General features: G+C 53.9%; 1 protein-coding gene and 1 pseudogene across 3 annotated transcripts in view; one reads left to right on the plus strand and one right to left on the minus strand.

Moving 5' to 3' along the window:
* Positions 1–20535, plus strand: part of SHANK2 (SH3 and multiple ankyrin repeat domains 2) — a 666329-nt gene that overhangs the window by 639017 nt on the left and 6777 nt on the right. For 2 of the 3 annotated variants that reach the window (XM_050758103.1, XM_050758104.1), the window contains 4 exons: positions 4378–4508; positions 6484–6595; positions 7525–7545; positions 9121–11527. In XM_050758103.1, the coding sequence (XP_050614060.1) occupies positions 4378–4508; positions 6484–6595; positions 7525–7545; positions 9121–11527 (2671 nt within the window). The remainder of the gene's footprint in view (positions 1–4377; positions 4509–6483; positions 6596–7524; positions 7546–9120; positions 11528–20535) is intronic. The other variant, XM_050758102.1, reaches the window with a different exon arrangement.
* LOC126935966 (uncharacterized) overlaps positions 1–20535 on the minus strand; it is a 376899-nt pseudogene that overhangs the window by 295312 nt on the left and 61052 nt on the right.

Here is a 20535-nt window from a genome sequence, read left to right on the forward strand (position 1 = left end):
TCCGACGTGGCGACTGTGATGATGGGAAGGGCGCCCCCACCCCCGCCTCGTGGTTCTCCTGGACGAGGCAGAGCATGCCAGTGCTGACCCCAATCATTTCCAAACTAACATTCTGCAGCCGTTGCCCACCAGGGCCCAGGGCTGGGCAGCCCATCCACATGGCAGGCATAAGGCTCGGGGGACCCCAATCCCAGCCCCAGCTCCCGCCTGGTCCCATGGTTTGCCCCTGTATGGCCTTACGCATCTCAGACCTGAAATGTTTTCGCTTCAACAAGGGAACAATCCCTTTACTACAGCCAGCTTCTCATGAGGATGAGAAACAGGATGATCAGCCCAGAACCTCCCCGATTCAGGGATGGTTGTCATTATTGACCAGGACACCTGTCCTTCACCCCGGGCACACAGTTACATGAGGTGTGTTTGGCAAGATGCCTGTCGCAGGCCCTGAGGTCCTAAAATCACAGCCTGTAGCCTGTTCATTTTGGGAATGTGAGGATTCAAGGCAGTGCCCCGGGGAGGCCAGGCAGCAGACCCTCAGTGTGCAGTGGATGGAAATGAACCAGCCTCATCAGCTGTGGAGTTTGTTAATACATAAAAAGCAGACGCATGGCTTCTGGAAGGGCCCAGTTGGAAACAGGAGCTTCTTGAAGATTTGGCTCGTTTAAATTGTAATCCCAGGAAAGCTGTTACACCTTAGAGTCCCTCCTTCTTTGATGTGCCCAGACATGGCCAACAGCACAGTGGAGCCTGGCCATAGCCTTCCCACACCCACCTGCGCTCAGGCCTTCCCCTGCAGGGCCGTGGCTCTCCTGCATCTTCTGGGTCTGACACCTCTGTCAATGTTCAGTGCTGATAACTTTCCTTCACCTCAGCTATTCAGCCCTGGCTGCCACCTTAGCCTCTGAGCTTACCATAGCCTGAAGTCCGGCCAGGAGGGATGCCCAGGGGTTTCTGGCTCGGATGGGCCTTCCTGCATCTCCACAGGGGCAGGCCCGAGCACAGGCAGGTGGCAGCCAGGAAGGCACTCTTCCCTGTGTGCACCTGCATACAGTATCCGGCGGGCTGCATTCTGTGGCTGTCCCCAGAGCTCACCACCTGGAATGCCCCCGCGGGATGTTTTGTTGGGCTCCAGCTGTTCTTCCCCTAACCTGGTGGCATTCCTTCTGGGTCATGTTTGTGGAGGTACATGCTGCTGCACCCCACTCAGGCCTCACCCTCCACTGGGGTCAGAGGAGGGGCCCAGGCCAGCACTGTCAGGAAGCAGGTCCGGGGCATCCCCACCCCACAGTGCCCTGGCTCACCACAGTTGTGGGACATAACTCCCTGGTGACGGAGGCACATCTCAACCCGTTTCACTGGAGAAAAATACTCTGGGGGCCACCAGCGGCCACATCTCAGTTGAGGCAAAGAACAGCCACTGCCCAGCGCCCCCACTTCCAGGGACAGACCAAGCTGGAGCTGCACGTCACAGCCGGCCAAAGCAGATCACCCAAGCGTCAGCCTGGTCCTGAGTCAAAGGGGAACAGCCCAGCTGATGGGCAAAGCCAGGGCAGAGAGGCCTGCACAGAAACAAATTCGACCCCAGCCATCCAAGGAGTTCCACCCCAGCCCTAGGAGGGGAAAGGCTCCTTGGAGGAAGCAAATTGTTGGAACCATGGCAGGTGAATCCGGCCCGTCTAGCCCAGAGAGATTGACAGGGACCCTAGCAAAGGGAATGTGAGACGAGGCAGCCATGCAGCACCTGCTGCAGCTGGAGGAGCTGGGCTGAGGAGGGTCTTGAACGCAGGTGAGGACAGCACGGCTCTGGACTGGGGTCACAGGTCGCAGCCAGAATGTCCCCACTGCCAAGTGAGATGAGAATCGGGTGTTTCCTACCGTGCCTGACCAGTTCCCTGAGGAGCAGATGCTTAGCATCCACTGGGGGAATGACAAGACCCCAAGGAGGCATCAGGCTCGTCAAAGAGCCAGCAGGGCTTGTGGGTCCAGGAATCACAGGAGAGAATGCGTGAGCAGGGATGCAGCAATGGGGCCCAGTGAGCCCGCGGGCCTGGTCAGCTGGACTTGGTCATGAAGGGAGAGTGCTGTGGGGGGAGATTGGGCTGCCCGGACACTATGGGGCAAGGGCTTTCTTGCTTTGCGTGAACACTTGGCATTTTGCTGACAACTGGAAACGTGGTCCAGGCCAGAGGTCGGCAAATGCCTCCCTGAAGGGCCCGATGGTAAGTGTGCTGGGCTTGGCAGCCATATGGCCTCTGCTGCACATTCTCCTGCCTTTTCTTCCCCCTCCTTGTTTGAAGGCTAAAAACATATGGCTTGGCATGGTGACTCACACCTGTAATCCCAGCACTTCGGGAGGCCAAGATGGGCAGATCACTTGAGGTCAGGAATTTGAGACCGGCCTGGCCAACATGGTGAAACCCCATCTCTACTAAAAATACAAAAATTAGCTGGGCATGGTGGCGCACAGCTACTCAGGAGGCTGACACACGAGAATTGCTTGAACCCAGGAGGTGGAGGTTGCAGTGAGCCAAGCAGCCTGGGTGACAGCGAGACTCCATCTTAAAGAAAAAAAAAAAAAAAGTATAGACTGACCTGAGGTTCTGGCCCAGTGTGGGCAGGACTGGTCCAACGGTCTGGAACACAGGCCTGGAACCAGGCCCCTCATGCAGACTCTACCATGAGAGTGTCCACAGGTGTCAGAGTTATGTACATCTCAGCTGCTCTGCAAGGTTGAGGGGCCATCACAGGGTGCCCGGCTCAGTGTCCCCAGCACACCCCCATTTCTTCTCCCCAAACTTCTGTTGTGGGGACCTCTGGTCTGGGCTGCCTTTGTCAGGAGCCTGATGCCTTTGTGTTGGACAACCCTGAGCCATGCTGTGGCTCTGGAAGCTTTGCCCATGGGTCAGCTCCCCGTGAGAAGCTGCCATGACAGGTAACTTCCGCCTCATCCTGAAGAACAACTTGGAGATGGGGGCCTTCCTCCCTGCACTCTGCTCAGCTCCGACCCGCACAATAGCCCCATGGCTCAAAGTCTGGGCAAGTCCTTAGCATACACTTCATGGGAGGCCACCAGATGCCAAGAGTGGGCTTAGGGTGGCCAGAAGGCAGAATGTTCTAGATGGCCTGCTTCTTCCCAGGGAGTAAGGCCAGTGCTGTCTCAAAGGCTTAGAATGGGGTACACCCACCAGGCACCGCACTGGCTTTGTCCCAACGCAGTGACATCTCAGAAGTACAGCTGGGGTCACTTTTTCCACAATCGGGACTGGAAGACCAGTTCTCCAGGTCTCAGTGGCACAGGGCCCTTGCATTTAAACAGCCCTAGACACACCCTTATGCCTGATCCAAATACCCTGAGATGAAGCTAAGGTGTCAGGAGAGCTCCGGGATGTGCTTCAGTTTTCAAGTTAAAAAAAAAAAAAAAAAAAAAAAGTGCTGTAAATGTCCTTTTTAAAAAGCTTTTGTTAATTGCTAAGGATCCCTTATAAATAAATTTTGGCTTTCATTTTTTAAAAGGAAATGGGAAGGTTCTGCGTTGGGGAAAATTGTAACAGAGAACTTTCCTCTGCAACACTTACTAATGCCTGGGGCCCCTGAGCACCCTGGCTTCTGAAACACCCACACTGCCTTGGATGGCAGGTCCTCATGTCTTGGCAATCACAGTTACAAAGGAACCATATTTCTGAGTCTCTTTAAAAAAAAAAAAAAAAAAATTCAAAAAGTCAGTTTAGTTAACCCTCACAAGAATAAATCCCATTAGTAAGAATAAAGTGATTCCACTAAAGAAATGACCCAAACGCCTGTAATCCCAGCACTTTGGAAGACCAAGGCAGGTGGATCACTTGAAGTCAGGAGTTCAAGATCAGCCTGGCCAACATGGTGAAACTCCATCTCTACTAAAAATACAAAAATTAGCCGGGCGTAGTGACAGGTGCCTGTAATCCCAGCTACTCGAGAGGCTGAGGCAAGAGAATTGCTTGAACCTGGGAGGTGGAAGTTGCAGTGAGCCAAGATTGCACCACTGCACTCCAGCCTGGGCGACAGAGCAAGACTCTGTCTCAAAAAAAAAAAAAACCCGAAATGTCCCAAAAAGCTTCAGAGCCCTTGGTGGGCTGGGCACGTCTGAGGAGGCGACTGAGCTGTGGAGGGTCTTCTATGTCCACACCTCGTGCATGCCTCCAAGGACAAGGTCTGGGAAAGGAGCCCATGCCCCAGTGGGAATGCATGTGGCAGAGGCACACGCATGCTCCTCACAGCAGCAACAAATGCCCCATGCACAGTTCTGGATGCTGGAGTGGCTGCTGCACCTGTGCGCTTTCCTATGGACGCCCAGCTTCCCCTACTGGTGATGCTGCTCCAATCCTCACGGTTCTATTGCAGATAAACCCGAGGAGATAGTCCCGGCCTCCAAGCCCTCCCGTGCTGCTGAGAACATGGCCGTGGAACCAAGGGTGGCGACCATCAAGCAGCGGCCCAGCAGCCGGTGCTTCCCGGCGAGCTCAGACATGAACGTAAGTGGCCATACCTTGGGACCACGCGGGGCAGGAGCTGGCAGTGACCCAGGAAGTGGGTGGGCTGTCTCAGTAGCTAAGGCGCACATGCTGTCATGTCTGGTTCATGCTGTCCAGAGGTGGGGCCCAAATCCAAGTAGCCACAGGACAAACAGCCGGGTCGGTCCGTGCAGACTCACAGTGGTGGGACACAGCAGACCACATCTAAGCCCTGCCACTCCCTTACTGCACTGACTGCCTCTGCTTACTCAGTGCCCTGAGCCTCAAAGGTGTCCCCTGTCATACTTTGCTGAGGACCTGTGAACACACGGATGTAAGGGGCCTTGACGCACGCTTCAGACAGAGGTGATCTTGCCTCCTGGTCCACCCAGAGCACAGAAATACTCCGGTGTGGAAGAGGCCGTCTGTCCCACATCCCATGTGGCAGTCCCCGACGTGCTCCGAGATCCTGAGCAGCACTTGTCCTCGGGGCCTGAAGTGCCATGAAGGGCTTCAGTGTCTGCTGGGTAGAGTGGGTGCCTGGCTCAGAGCAGGCTGCCCATGCCATGGTCACCTTCCCTACGCAGTCAGGAGGGCACACAGCTGGAAAAGGGCCTGGGGCAGAGGCTGCTCGATTCCCCCAGGCACATCCTGAGGAAGGCGTGGCCTCCTGGACCCTTGGATTGCTTCTCCATTTTCCAGAGGCAGCCATCTGAGCCTGATGTCAGATTCCGGCACTGCCTACCTGTCGTGATTGCTTACCTGACAGTATTCCCTTTGAACCAGTATCAAACTGCCTCACTATTTCTAGCCTTTTCTTGAACAATAACACTTATAAATATTATAAATTTACCACAAGACTTTTCTGTAATGTGCATTAAACAACTGTTAATGGTTACAATTAAAATATCTGCCCTCACACCTCCTCCCATCACCTCTGAACTTCACAAGGGGCCTTCCCCTTCAGGCCCTGCCTACCCGTCCTTGCCTCCCTCTTTGTTCCCAGTCCTTCGCAGCACCCACGTGCCCCACCTAGTTGGGGGGTGTCTGAGACAAAGTGCCCTCGACCTCCCAAAGGGTCCCAATTTCCCCCTCCAGCCTCAGGGCCATACAGTGAGACAAACAGAGGCTGTGGACACATGGAAACAGCATCTCCAAGCTGGAGTAATAAAAGCTTGCACACGAATATTTCCATTGAGCTTCCGCATCTGATATTCTTCTGGGTTGGCCTTCAACACTACAAGTTTGGGGCCCTGAGCCATCTCAATTTTGCAAAGAAAGCAGCAGCCTGGGGAAGCCAAAGGGTTGGCAGCACCAGGACTCTGCTTCCAAGGTGGAGGAGGGGAGCCCTAGGCTCCTCCTGGAATAGGCCGAGGAGGGAGGAAGCTGGGCAGAGCCTGCTGCTGCAGACTCCACACTGTGCCCCCAAGCAGCTCCAGGGCTTGCTCAAGCTAGCTGGCACATCATACTCACCCACACACTACCCTAATACCTGGCTGGCCCTTGCACATACTGTGGGGCTAGTATCATGAGCCCATTTTATGAAAGAGGAAATGATGGCTCCTATGTAAGGACTTGATGGTCACATGGCACATGGGGAGCAGCGTATGGACCCAGGCCAGACCCCACTGCCCACCACTCTGTGCCCTTTCCCACGAGACAACCAGCCTGGCCCCCATCTCAGAGAGACGTGTCTGTCCAGCTGCTCTGGCAAATGGTGTTGCAGCAGACCACATCTCCATGGAACAGGGCATGCTGCCATCCTAACAGGGCCAGAGGCCAATAGCAGCTGCAGTGAATAGGAAAGGCACCTAGAGAGGGCCCTTCCTGGGTCCTCAATGCTGTGGCTCATCAGCCCCTCTGGAGATTTGAGGTGGCTCCAGAAGCAGCTTGGGGAAGCCACAGTGACAGACGTTCCCTTGTGGCCTCTGGGCCCTGTGACTCTGGGTGGGGGCTGGCCAGGGCTGCATCTCACCCTAGGCTCTCCGGTTTGCAGTCTGTGTATGAACGCCAAGGAATCGCCGTGATGACGCCCACTGTTCCTGGGAGCCCAAAAGCCCCATTTCTGGGCATCCCTCGAGGTACGATGCGAAGGCAGAAATCAATAGGTAAGAAGTGTGGCACTCCCCCACAGAAGTTGCCCCTGGGCTTTCAAACAGCCTTAGAGCCCCTCGGGAGTTCTGACCCCGGGCCTGCCACAGTTGCCTTGGCGTCTCACCCCAGCAAGGCCCTGCCAGCCCGCCTACCAGAGGGCAGGAACCTGGCCTTGCCCACCAGGGAGCCATTGGAACATCTGAGTGGCATGAAACTTATGCCCCCTGAAGGACACAAAATCCGGGGTGGCTTCTGTAATATTGAAGCCCAGTTATCTGTGATAATTCCAGCAGAGTAAAGGGGCAGCGGGGGCAGGGTGGTCTGAGCCAGGCCCCCTGCCCCACCCTGCCCTGCTCAGGGTGGGAAGGGCCAGTGGGTTCCCTGCATTCCCCAGCCACCACCAGGCCTGGAGGATGAGCTCAGCAGATATACTTCCAAGGGTGGTCTGGTCAGGGTCTCGAATTCTAATGAAATAACGTACTGTGTGTTGCAGAAAACTGCCTTCCTTTCTTCTTAATGTCACAATTATTCCTATTGACTCTGTTGCAGGCAAAGGTACACTTGACCTTGAGACAAGGTCACACTTGACCCTTTGAGACAGTCCCTTTGTGAGATAATTCAGCATTGCCTTTACTGTGTCAATTCTGATAGAAGCTAAGGCCCTTGCCCTGTGAGAGTTGTGGGGGCAACCCTGGGACTCTGGTCTGCCCAGCCCACCCCAGGGGCACTGTCCTATGTGTTCTGGAAATGCCTCTGGGCTGCTGTGCAAAAGCGCAGTGTGCTTGTGAGTCTGAGGTGGATGACTGTAGGCAGTCACTAGGCAGTAAGTGGCCATGGAGGTGGTGTCTGCTGTGCTTAAAGCTCCCCCTGCACCAGCAAACTCGGGGAGCTGCGTGTTTGTCTTGCGGTTACTGGTTAATAACAACTGATTTCCTCCTGTCAGACAGCAGAATCTTTCTATCAGGTTAGTGAACCCTTATGGTTTGGAATCTGTAATCTGAATGTAACCCAGTTTACTTTATAAGGTGTATTCTTAAATTAGTACTCCTTGGGAACATAATTGCCAGACTACCAACTCAGAGTGACTGGTCAATGGAGAATGAGCCATCTTTGCAATGCCAAAATGTCCTCCCACAAGGAGTATGTTAAATTTGGAATACCCTTATCGAATGGAAGTTTTCATTGGAATAAATTATTGTAGTTTGTCCTAGGAATTTTTTTCATTTCAAGTAATTTATTTTGCTACCTCTTTGAAAACCCTGCATGCTCCTGACATGAAATCCCTGTGCCGTGCGTCTGTCGGTGCGTGTGTGCGTGTCTCGCTTCCCTTCTCCCTGAGTGCTCCTGTTGACGTGTCTGTGTCTTGAGCTGTTGGACAGTCTGTAAAGTCACACCCAGGCAACACACCCAGAGAACCCTCAGGCCACTGTTGGCTGTTGCAGGACCTCAGCTGCATCCCCACACACTCAACATCCACGTATTTTCATTAGGTCAACTCATACTTTGTGCCAGTATGAGGTTCTATCAGCTGCGATCATGGTGGTCCGCTGGGCTCTCAGCCCCTGCTCTAGAGGGTCTTGACAGGACCACTTCCAGGGCTGCCACTGGGACCCAGAAGGGGCTCACTGAGGCCTGGCTCAGGATCCTACTCCTACCTCAGGCCGGGATCTTTAAAGGAACCTGGGCTCCCTCCCGTCAGGGCCAGGCTCTAGAGCCCACATGGCCCCTCCTCTGAGCTGGCATTCCCCAGCCATCTACCTCTCTGAGGGTCCAGAGAGCTCCAGGACACACAGAACCCCAGTGGGGCCCAGTGAAGTCAGGCAATTAAAGGATTCACGTGACCCTCGAAGAAAAGCACCTCCTCCCAGCACACACACAGCCAACCGTGGGCAGATGGCTTCGCTCAGGGTGGCAGAGGCCTCCCTGTACATCTGGGCAGCCGCGGGGCTCAAGTGCCATCTGGATGGTGGACTGCACACCATCCTTGCCACATAAACACAGCAGTACCTGCACCCCTTTGCTCTCATTTCACATGGACAGGTGACAGCCTTAGGCCCCTGCCCTAAAAACCCTCCCAGGAGCCCTTACCATATCTGAAGGGGCGTGGTGGAAGGACACCTCCTGGTCTAGCCAACCCCGCCCCAAGCACAATGCCAGCACAAGCACACGTGCGCACACACACATGCAGCCCCAAGGCAAGCTGCCCACTTGGCCTGCAGACTGACACACAGCTCAGCGTCAGGGGCCCTTCTGCCCTGGCCTCACATAGCTCCCCTGCTGCAGCCTGCGCCTGGAGGCTCCGCAGCAGCAGCGCACTCACAGCATCCCCAGTGCTTTTCTGTTCTTCCCTTTCTTGTCCTTTGGCTCACGATGGGCCATGTGACTAACAACTTGGCATTGTGGCTTGTGCTGTGTTTCATGAACACCCGTTCATCATCTGAACTTGTGAGTTTGTGGAGACGTAGCATATCGCACGTTCCTAGGAACTTAGGCTTTGTTGCTATTGTGACTTAAAGCTAAACCTATCTTCTCTTTGTAGGAATAACAGAGGAAGAGCGGCAGTTTCTGGCTCCTCCAATGCTGAAGTTCACCAGAAGCCTGTCCATGCCGGACACCTCCGAGGACATCCCCCCTCCACCACAGTCTGTGCCCCCGTCCCCACCACCACCTTCCCCCACCGCTTACAACTGCCCCAAGTCCCCAACTCCAAGAGTCTACGGGACAATTAAGCCTGCGTTCAATCAGAATTCTGCCGCCAAGGTGTCCCCCGCCACCAGGTCCGACACTGTGGCCACCATGATGAGGGAGAAGGGGATGTACTTCAGGAGAGAGCTGGATCGCTACTCCCTGGACTCTGAAGACCTCTACAGTCGGAACGCCGGCCCACAGGCCAACTTCCGCAACAAGAGGGGCCAGATGCCCGAAAACCCATACTCAGAGGTGGGGAAGATCGCCAGCAAAGCCGTCTACGTCCCCGCCAAGCCCGCCAGGCGGAAGGGGATGCTGGTGAAGCAGTCCAACGTGGAGGACAGCCCCGAGAAGACGTGCTCCATCCCTATCCCGACCATCATCGTGAAGGAGCCGTCCACCAGCAGCAGCGGCAAGAGCAGCCAGGGCAGCAGCATGGAGATCGACCCCCAGGCCCCGGAGCCACCAGGCCAGCTGCGGCCTGACGAAAGCCTGACCGTCAGCAGCCCCTTCGCCGCCGCCATCGCCGGAGCCGTCCGCGACCGTGAGAAGCGGCTGGAAGCCAGGAGGAACTCCCCGGCCTTCCTCTCCACAGACCTGGGGGACGAGGATGTGGGCCTGGGGCCACCTGCCCCCCGGACGCGGCCCTCCATGTTCCCCGAGGACGGAGTTTTCGCCGACGAGGACAGCGCTGAGCAGCTGTCATCCCCCATGCCGGGTGCCACGCCCAGGGAGCCCGAAAACCATTTCGTGGGTGGCGCCGAGGCCAGTGCTCAGGGTGAGGCTGGGAGGCCGCTGAATTCCACGTCCAAAGCCCAGGGGCCTGAGAGCAGCCCAGCAGTACCCCCTACAAGCAGCGGCACAGCTGGCCCCGGGAATTACGTCCACCCACTCACAGGGCGGCTGCTTGATCCCAGCTCCCCGCTGGCCCTGGCACTCTCCGCAAGGGACCGAGCCATGAAGGAGTCTCAGCAGGGACCCAAAGGGGAGGCCCCCAAGGCCGACCTCAACAAACCTCTTTACATTGATACCAAAATGCGGCCCAGCCTAGATGCTGGCTTCCCTACGGTCACCAGGCAGAACACTCGGGGACCCCTGAGGCGGCAGGAGACGGAGAACAAGTACGAGACCGACCTGGGCCGAGACCGGAAGGGCGACGACAAGAAGAACATGCTGATCGACATCATGGACACGTCCCAGCAGAAGTCGGCTGGCCTGCTGATGGTCCACACCGTGGACGCCACTAAGCTGGACAATGCCCTGCAGGAAGAGGACGAGAAGGCAGACGTGGAGATGAAGCCAGACAGCTCGCCGTCCGAGGTGCCAGAAGGTGTTTCCGAAACCGAAGGTGCTTTACAGATCTCCGCTGCCCCCGAGCCCACCACCGTGCCCGGCAGAACCATCGTGGCGGTGGGCTCCATGGAAGAGGCGGTGATTTTGCCATTCCGCATCCCTCCTCCCCCTCTGGCATCCGTGGACTTGGACGAGGATTTTATTTTTACAGAGCCATTGCCTCCTCCCCTGGAATTTGCAAATAGTTTTGATATCCCCGATGACCGGGCAGCTTCTGTCCCGGCTCTCACAGACTTAGTGAAGCAGAAGAAAAGCGACACCCCTCAGTCCCCTTCGTTGAACTCCAGCCAACCAACCAACTCTGCAGACAGCAAGAAGCCAGCCAGTCTTTCAAACTGTCTGCCTGCCTCATTCCTGCCACCCCCTGAAAGCTTTGACGCCGTCGCCGACTCTGGGATCGAGGAGGTGGACAGCCGGAGTAGCAGCGACCACCACCTCGAGACGACCAGCACTATCTCCACCGTGTCTAGCATCTCCACCCTGTCTTCCGAAGGTGGAGAGAACGTGGACACCTGCACAGTCTATGCAGATGGGCAAGCATTTATGGTTGACAAACCCCCAGTACCTCCTAAGCCAAAAATGAAGCCCATCATTCACAAAAGCAATGCACTTTATCAAGACGCGCTCGTGGAAGAGGATGTAGATAGCTTTGTTATCCCCCCGCCCGCTCCCCCGCCCCCGCCGGGCAGTGCCCAGCCTGGGATGGCCAAGGTTCTCCAGCCAAGGACCTCCAAGTTGTGGGGCGACGTCACAGAGATCAAAAGCCCGATTCTCTCAGGCCCAAAGGCAAATGTTATTAGTGAATTGAACTCTATCCTACAGCAAATGAACCGAGAGAAATCAGCAAAGCCGGGGGAAGGACTGGATTCACCAATGGGAGCCAAGTCCGCCAGCCTCGCTCCAAGGTAAGTCCGCGGTTGGTGCAGGTGCACACCGCTCCGCGTGCACTGTCCCTGCTGACCAGGAAAGGCCCTCGGGTAGCAGCCCCAGCGGACACGAAGAGGGGAATTTGTAAAGCCTGTGTGGGCCACGTCTGTTAATGCAATAACACTTCTTTTTCTCATGCTCCTGGACTCTGGGACAGCCAAGTAATGATCACAGCCATCCTGGTGGGACACAGCACTCCCTCCTAAAGACCTGTAATGAAATGAGGTTGCTGGAAGCCCTCCCCACCGTGGCTTCCAAAGAGAAGCTCCACTCTCTCCTCTGTGCCCTCCAGATCTCTGCCAGGACTACCTAGAAGGCCATTTAGAGCCTCACCAAAGCCCAAACCAAGCTTCGAGTTGGTTGCAGGAGACCAGCTGCCCCAAGAGGGCAGCGAGTTGGTGGGCGGCGGGTGCAGGTGTCTGAATACACGTGTGGGTTCTTCTCCCCGCATCACTACCAGGTTTGCGGGCTAGGGAGGCACTGGGTCATGGCTGTACTGGTGAACTCCAAGTGCAGTACATTCTTCCCTGCCAGTCCCCCCGTCCCAGGGGCAGAAGCCTCCAGCTGTGTCCATGTCAGCCCTTCACAGTATCATGCAGGGTTTACATTATTTCCATTGGAACTGAAGGTAGAGTAAGTCAGGAGTCATTTCTAGATGCAACCAGAGGGCTCTATCTGAGGCTGTCTAGAAGGAGCCTATATTTGATCTCTCTTGCACTGCTACAAAGAAATACCCGAGACTGGGTAATTTATAAAGAAACAAGGTTTAATTGGCTGAAGTTCTGCAAGCTATATAGGAAGCATGATGCTGACATCTGCTTGGCTTCTGGAGAAGCCTCAAGAAACTTTCAGTGATCACGGAAGGGGGAGCAAGAGGGAATCGGGGGAGGTGCCACACTCTTTAAACCACCTGATCTCGTGAGAGCTCACTAACTATGTACAGTACCCGGGGAGATGGTGCTACCATTCATGAGAACTCCCCCACCATGATCTGATCACCTCCCAGGAGGCACCTCTTCCAACGCTGGGGATTACAATTTTGCATATGAGATATGAGTGGGAACACAAATCCAAACCATATCAGGGCTCAGGAGTCTGTGGCTTTTGGTAGCCCTGTTGGCTCCCGTGATGGCTTATGGTTCTTGGTTCTCCTTCCCCGTGGCGTGCACCATTTTGCTGTTCCCCAGGCAGCAGCATCTTCAGTCTCTCCCACTGATACTTGATCTCGGGTTTCATCATTTTGACTAATGAAGCCTCTCTCCACGCCCCTGCTGGGCAGGCATTTGATTTAAGCCACTCAGTGCAGTAATCAGTGACATCACATACAGCTGGGGCTCAAGATGTAACCTGAGAGCCCCAATTTTCCCAGTTATTTTTCAGTGTGGATGTAAATAAATGACTCAGATGCCATCTATTACTCTAGAGGAGTATCGATAGACTGACATTGGTAGAGAGAAGCACAGTTACACGGCAGACGTTCAGACAGTGCCTCCAGTCAAGGAGAAAGTCTTTAAGAATTATGTACGTATATACCTACAAGTACACTCAACAGCCTCCAGGAATTTTGAGAAAGGGTGTTGCTTTGCCGCTCAGGCTGGAGTGCTGTGATGTGATCACGGCTCACTGCAGCCTAGACCTCCTGGGCTTAAGAAATCCTCACACCTCACCTCGCCTCCTGAGTAGCTAGGACTATAGACGCATGCCACCACACCCAGCTAATTTTTTTTTTTTTTTTTTTTTTGGTAGAGATGGGGTCTCGCCATGTTTCCCGGGCTGGTCTCGAACTTCTGGGCTCAGGCGAACCAGTGGGCTCAGGCGAACCACTCGCCTCAGCCTCCCAAAGTGCTGGGATTGCAGACATGAGCCACTGCACTGGGCCAAAAATCTGAAAAACTGACTAGTTTAACCCTTCCCCTTTACATACTAATGTGGCTCTTGCGTCATTACTCTATGTGGAAGCAACAATTAAGAGGCCTTATCTTAGTGTTTCACATTTTTACAAAAGACTTTCACATGGGTGGGTAATTTTTATGACAGCTGGGGCGCAGGTATGAGTCACACCCATTTGTCAGAGGATAAGCGGCTTGTCTGCATCCACAGCCGGCAGGAGATAGAGCTGGGGATAGATAGGGACGCAGGCTGGGGTTTCTTGACTTTTACTTCCCCTTGTAAGCAATGTCTGCAGTAAGGAAGGAACTGGAAGGGAATGGCTCTAGGGCTAGAGGAAGGAATGCACTGTTCAGGCCAGCGGAGCATCCTGCACCAAGCTCTGCTCTCCTGAGCACTCCACCTGGTGAGTCCAGGGACCTCGTCCGTAGGGGCCTCTCCCTGAGTGGCAGCTGGACAGCTCGTCCCCTCTACTCGTCTTCAGCCTGGGCCGGCTCCTGGGGTGCCCACAGGGGAGCGGGACTCCACCTTATGTGTCTCTAGGGTTTCTCTGCCCTGCACTGCTCCAGAGGGACCCTGAGTGGGGGGCTGGCTCAAAGCAGACCTCACAGGGCAGAATCCTGCTGGACTCTGAAGGAGAGCAGCTGCATACCACTGCCAACCCACGCTTGGGAGCCAAGAATGGCCGCCTCCCAGCTGTCCTGTTATTTATAGCCCGGCTCTCTTACAGTAAGAACAGGAGCCCACACCTATGACACAAAGCATTCACCAAATGCCAGGCACCGCATTCCACGGCACCCCTGAGCCAGGGCCTGTAATTTTTCCCGCTGCACAAACAAGGAACCCGAGGGCAGGGCGGTGAATCTACTGAGCCAAGGGTACTTCACAGGAAGACGTGGAGCTAGACCCCCAACCCACGGAGCTGGCTCAGGGTTTGACTCCTGACCTTGTGGGAGCCAGGGACTGCCTTGGAAGGAATGACCAACTGGCAAAGCGAACACCTACAAGGCTGAGACTGCCATGGGCAGGACTGCTCTCAGGCCTCTGACTCCCCTTAGGCCAAGCTCTTTGGTCACCATGAGGCTAATAGCAGGTTTAGTCACTAGGAGGTCACCCTGTGGCTGATAACAGCAGGCTTAGTCACTAGGGGTTCACTGGCACTGCCAAGCTCCCAGAGGCCATGTCTGTTCCTTCCTGCTCCCAGCCAAGGGTTACACTTTACACTCAGGGTTGGACTAGAAATAGGATGGCCTAAAGCCGGAGGACAAAGATGAAGGGCATTCGCTGTAGGCACTAAACTAGGCTCAGTTCTCTCCCTCACCCTTGCTTCTTGGATCTAATAACCTCACCAGGCTGAGCACTTGGGACAAAGCCCCCATGGAGGTGTGCCAGTCACGGGACACACTGATAAGGACAAGTGGGGGGGGTCAGTCAACCACCACCAGGGGTTCCAGAATTGCCAGGGCAACAAAGCTGCCCCCCTTGCCGTGAGGGCTGTCTCCTCTCAGCCACAGACCCAGCTCTGGGCACGTCTCCTTTGCTGGGCATGGCCTTCACTGATGGGCCCTGGGCATTTGATCATCTGAGGATCAGAGGGAGCCTTAAGAACTCTCACGTGGGCTCACCTGCCTGGGCAACTCACCACCCCTTTTAAATGCATCTAAAAATTAAGAGCTGTGAATGGCCCTGGGCAAAATGAGGCACGAAATTGGATGAAGGGAATTCCTACTGAGGAAAAAGAAATGAGTTTTCCAGGGAAAATTGAAAACCAGCCATGCTTTTTTGAAATAATAGATAAGCAGTGGTGTAAAAATCCCATTTCCATAGAAACAAGTTTTGATTGCCCAAGAAAGGGACCGTTTTTAGAGTTGTTCCTCAAATGTTCATTCACGAAATGGGCAGAAACCTCAGCTGAACATGACCCTTTTAAAGTTCGTCTCATCCTTGGAATCTTCCTTTCTTTTCACTTCTTGCAAGAATCCAGGATGGGATCAAAGGAAGCAGCTAAAGATTAAACGACTAGATCCTCGTTTTCCTTGGGTGTGTGTGATTTAACTTGAGCCGTGAGTGAGTCTCTGCTGCTCACAGTTCTTCCCTGAAGTCAAGGATGACATGGAATTTGCAGGCGTCTTAATTACAAAGATGCTGACGAAAGGAAGATGATGAAGTAGTTCTCTTTAGTACATAATGTTAAGAGAGAAAAAAGTACATCATGTTAGAGGCGTCTCTCAGGGTGATCTGAAAACGCCCTGCCAAGAATGGAGGCGTAAATTCTGAGAAAAGTGTTCCAGGACCACCTGGCCTGATTATTCCAGGAGGTAATCTCATCTTTGATCTCAAACTGGATCAAAGTGAAGGAAACTGGTTTGGGGAAGGAAGAGTGAGTGTGTCTCCGTGAAGAGTCAGTGGTCCCTCCTCCACAGAAAGCCAAGACAACAGCTGCCAGCCCAGAGGCCTGACAGTGCCACACACTGGGGGTCCCAGCACAGGAGCCTGGGGCTGCAAAAGCTCAGAGCCTGAAGCTCCTCAGGTGCAGGCCTGGGAGACCGACTGGACACTCAGGCTTGGAATCACGGCCTAGCCCCACCGTCTCCTGAGTTCACCAGTCAGGAGTTCACTGGGCCACTTTCTACAAGCCCAGTGCCAGGCTGAGGCTACAGAGTAATGAGGAATACACCAACAAGGATGCCTGGGCCCTCAGAATGGGGCAGCAATGCCGTCACTAATCATTCACTCCACAAAGTTAGGGATTGCCTTTATGTGCCAGGCACCATGCTGTGCCCAGGATTTATCACTGAACAAGAAAACATTCCAGATGCCCCTCCCTCTGGGGAGCTCAAATTCTCGAGGGGAGAAGTGGACAACAAATAATAAGACAAACCCAAACTGTGACAAATGCCACAGAGGAGCCACAACATGCTACTAGGTTAGTGACACCAGTGCAGAAACGGGCTATGACGCACCAGCAGGTTACAATAACCACATACAGAAGAGAGCCATGGGACACCAGCAGGTTAACCCTGACCACACACAGAAAGGGCTGACTATGATGCCCTAGCAGGTTACAGCGAGCCTGTGCAGAAAGGGACTGACACTCTGTAAGGAAATGACATTTGAATGACCAGAAATTTTAAAAGGAGCCAGCCTTGCAGAAAACCAGGAGTGGAGCATCCCAGCATGGGACAGAGAATACAAGGCCCTGAGGCCAGAAAGCGCCTTCCGTGCTCATGAAACCATGGCCAGATGAGGAGGGCTGGGCAGGGCCAGGTCACAAGGGGCTTGCAGGCCATGGGCATGAGCTGGGTGGAGTTCCAGATACGGCTGCCTTCAGAGGGCTTCAGCAAAGCCTTGGCATGACCAGGCTTTGTTTCCTGAACAAAAAAAAGCCCAGGCAGCTGTGTGATCAGGTGAATCCATTGGTGGCACAGGGAGGCTGCTGTGGGAGTGTAGGGCCTGCACACTGGAGACAAACAGGTAGACTCAAAGGATAAGTGCCTAAGGAACCCAGGAAAACACAGCAGCTTGCCTGACTTATATGCTTTGACCCAAAACAAACTTGCTATGACCCAGGAGCTCCAGGTGTCCTTTGCCCTCCAGCTTTATTGAGAGAGAATTGACACATACCAGGCGCCGACTGTAAAGCCAGATACATCTGATGTTCTTTACCATCACTTCCATGGCAGAGGTCAGCTTCACATTCACTCTGTGTATGTGGGGGCAACAGAGCAGTGAGTGTGTGCTTGTGGGGGTCCCCCATGGCTTCTGTTAGGGGGTATGGCCTATAAGAGTTCCCCAGAGTCCCCTCTAGGTCACCAGCCCTTTGCAGTCGGGGAGGTCCAGAAGGGATCTCGAGATTGGCCTTCGCTTCCCCATGGGATGGATGGGCTTGAGGAAGATTTGTCCTGTGAAACTCCAGGTCCCAGAGGCCTCTGAGTCGTCAGGCTACCTGGATGTGAGCTCAGGCGAGTTTTCCTCCCGAGGCCCCTGTGCCCGCTGCCTCACATACCTGCCTCCCCTTGCCAAGGCCTCCAGTCCCTCCTGGGATCTCTGCAGTATTATCCTGACAGCCTCTTGATTTTCAGATAATTTTAGGCTGCTAAAAAATTATCTCTGCCCAGCTGGTCCCAGAGCACAGACTGCTCCAAAACTGACTTGGTACTAGAAGCTGCCTCACGGTGTTTTCAGCACCTCGGCCCCAGCAGGGTGGTGTGAGGGTTTCCAGGCCCTGATAGAAACGTGAATGTGATGTCAGTGAATGCGACTGTGGATGGCTGGGGGCACTAGTAAGGTTGTGCATCCACCGGGGCTGGTACTTGTGGGAGTTGGGCAAGGATGAATGGGAGTGCCTCGTCCTTGCCCGTCAACAGGTGGATCTCAAGTCAGAGTCTTCCTCCCCATTTTGGACATGAGGCCTCTTTGGCAAAAGCATATCACAGGGTGAATCTCTCTTCCCAAGAGCTGGGCACCTTCTTGATCCTAGCTGTGAACCTCCAGGCGCGAAAACCTGGATTCCTGCTGGAACTGCTGCAGAGCCTCAGGCTGCCTGCCCTGCTCCCAGGTCTGGCTCTGTAACTCGGCAAAGTCCCTTAACTTTCTGATCTGAGAAAAGGATATATTATCCATCAACACTTAAGTCAACAATTATTTATTCCACCCCTGTTCTGGGCCAGCCTCGAGGACTAAAACTAGACCACCAGGACCCCCTCATGGCACTCAGAGCTGGGGATGAGGCGGAGGCCTGGCAGCTGCTGAGACACACAACATAAAGCATGGCACAGGTGAGAGTGTGGGCTCCAGTCCCCACATCCAGGCCTCGGGCAAGCTAGGTAAGGACTTGGTGCCTCCAGTTCTATCTTTTCAATGCCCCGCTCATCAGGAGGCTATAAAGATGGAATAAATAAGAAAGCAGTTTGGAAATAAGTGCTATTTTCATGCAAGATGGAGGCTCATCACTAAAATGCAGAGGCGTGCAGTGTGCTGGAGAGAACATATGTTGACAGGCTCCAAGTCCAGCCCCAGTGCTGGCCGGGCCCAGCAGGCCCTTGACAGGCGGCTCATGGGAGGGAAGAACCAGCATACCTAAGCAGCGTCACTGACCAGCCCCTGGTCCATGTTCAGCTACAGTTAAAGAACAAATTACTCTAGCTATGCCAGAGGCTGATGCGGGAGGATCAGTTGAGGAGGTTGAGGCTGCAGTGAGCTATGATTGCTGCATGACCTTGTCTAAAAAAAAAAAAAAAAAAAAGCCAAATTGAATTTGTAAACAGTGAAAAAGCCACTTGCTTCTTTACTTACCGCACCCCAATTAACTTGTACTGATGAAATAACAGCACCTCTTTGAGTGTCTCAATTACTTTTTTTTTTTTTTTAATTATCACATTTCTACATGGATTTGATTTAAAAGGCAGGGTAGACAGTGGTGACCTGGTGGGGAGTTGGGTGTGAGTGTGTATATGTGTCTGTGTTCTAAATCAGGGCAGCAGATTCCTGTGTGTTCCGACTGGGAACCCAGTGGTTGCTTAGCAACGTAACCATCTGTGCAACCGGGAAGATCCAGTGCATATCATCAATGTGATTAACCAAGAGAGTCAAGCTGCTGAGGAGGGCAGGGCGGGCAGCCCAGGGCGGCCTGCACCCTGCATCTCACACTCGCAGGCAGTTATTTTCTATAGCGATGTTGGGCAGGACATTGGCAGGCCCCAAGCACATGACACCCCCGTAATTAACGGCTGGGCTGTTATCTTGTGATGCAGACTTGAAGCAAAGCACTTGTCCTGTTGGGGTGCCCTCCCCGGCCAGGAATGTTCGTTTATCCTCCCTAAGCCTCAGGAAAGACAGTCCAGACACCTGAGGTAGGAAATTGGCAATAAGCTGCTTCTCAGTGGGCTTCAGGCAGAGGTGAACTTCACTCCAATGCCACTATTTTCTTTCTTTTTTCCTGGTTATTTTTCTTCTTTACAAGTGGTTACATTATCCCAAGCCAAAGAAGGAGAAGGCAAGCCTGTGAGTTTCCCACGCTCCCTGTGAAAGTGATGCCATATTGATGTTTCAGCTCTGGGCAGGCTGTGGCAGGCCGGAGGGACTACCACGGATGGGCTCTCAGCCAGGGTCTGCCCCACTGCCTTCATTTCATCTGTCGAAAGCAGCTTTTTTCTGTTTCTTCCTTTCTTGTTCATTAATTTTTGCAGTGTTGTCTCAAGTCATTCCATTTGTCATTTTCATTTGCTCCCATGACCGGTGTTAACAGAAGAGGGTCGTGCTAAACGGAAGTAAGTGCCACCTGCCGTGCTGCTGCGTGACCCCGTGTGTGCCACTCTCACGCTCCCGCTGCCCACCAAGGTGTTTGCAGAGCCTCCTCTTTGCTTCCTAACCACACACACAGCTGCCTGCAGAGCCTTTCCTGACAAAAGCCAAAATCAATCCAAACTACCTGGGAACAGCTGGGTATTTTCCCAGTGAGGGTGACACTGGGGCAACCCTCTGGGCCAGAGATACCCGTGGTGAATACTGCCCAGGTGTGAAGCAGGTGCTCTCACTCTGGGGCTCACTTGCCTCTGCTTCACAGGCCTGGTGAGCACCAAGGCCAGGCCCCAGCCATGCTGCCACCGTGGAGCTGCCCAGAGTCAGGGCTGCAGGCACAGTCACCATGCAGTCAGCTTTAGCAAAAGCACATGGAGACCAGAACTTTACCCCAGCTACCCTCCTCCCCTAGTTCTCTGTGGGCATGTGTCTTCTTGCAAGATGTTTTCCCATTTTATAGGAAACATTCCCTGTGCCCCAAGGTCCTTGGCCCTAATTAACACCCTAAATCACCTCTGAATGCAGGGACTTTCAACTTACCCGTTATTTGATTTCAATCATCTTGGCTTAATTGTTTTATCAATGTAGACAAATAAGCCTTCCCCAAAACCTGTGCTCTTGTGACTCTGGAATAGACACAGAAGAACAGGCCACAGCACCCCCAGTTTTAACTTAAATTGGAACTGGAGCTGGTCTTTCAAACCTCTTTGAGTACCAGAGAAGGGGGGGGGTGCAGGTTTCTTCATGTATCCTATGTCCATAGGCCACCTCTCTTGAGAATGTAAACTGAGATACTAGA

The sequence above is a fragment of the Macaca thibetana genome, chromosome 14, assembly GCF_024542745.1.
Source record: "Macaca thibetana thibetana isolate TM-01 chromosome 14, ASM2454274v1, whole genome shotgun sequence".
Taxonomy (NCBI): Eukaryota; Metazoa; Chordata; class Mammalia; order Primates; family Cercopithecidae; genus Macaca; species Macaca thibetana.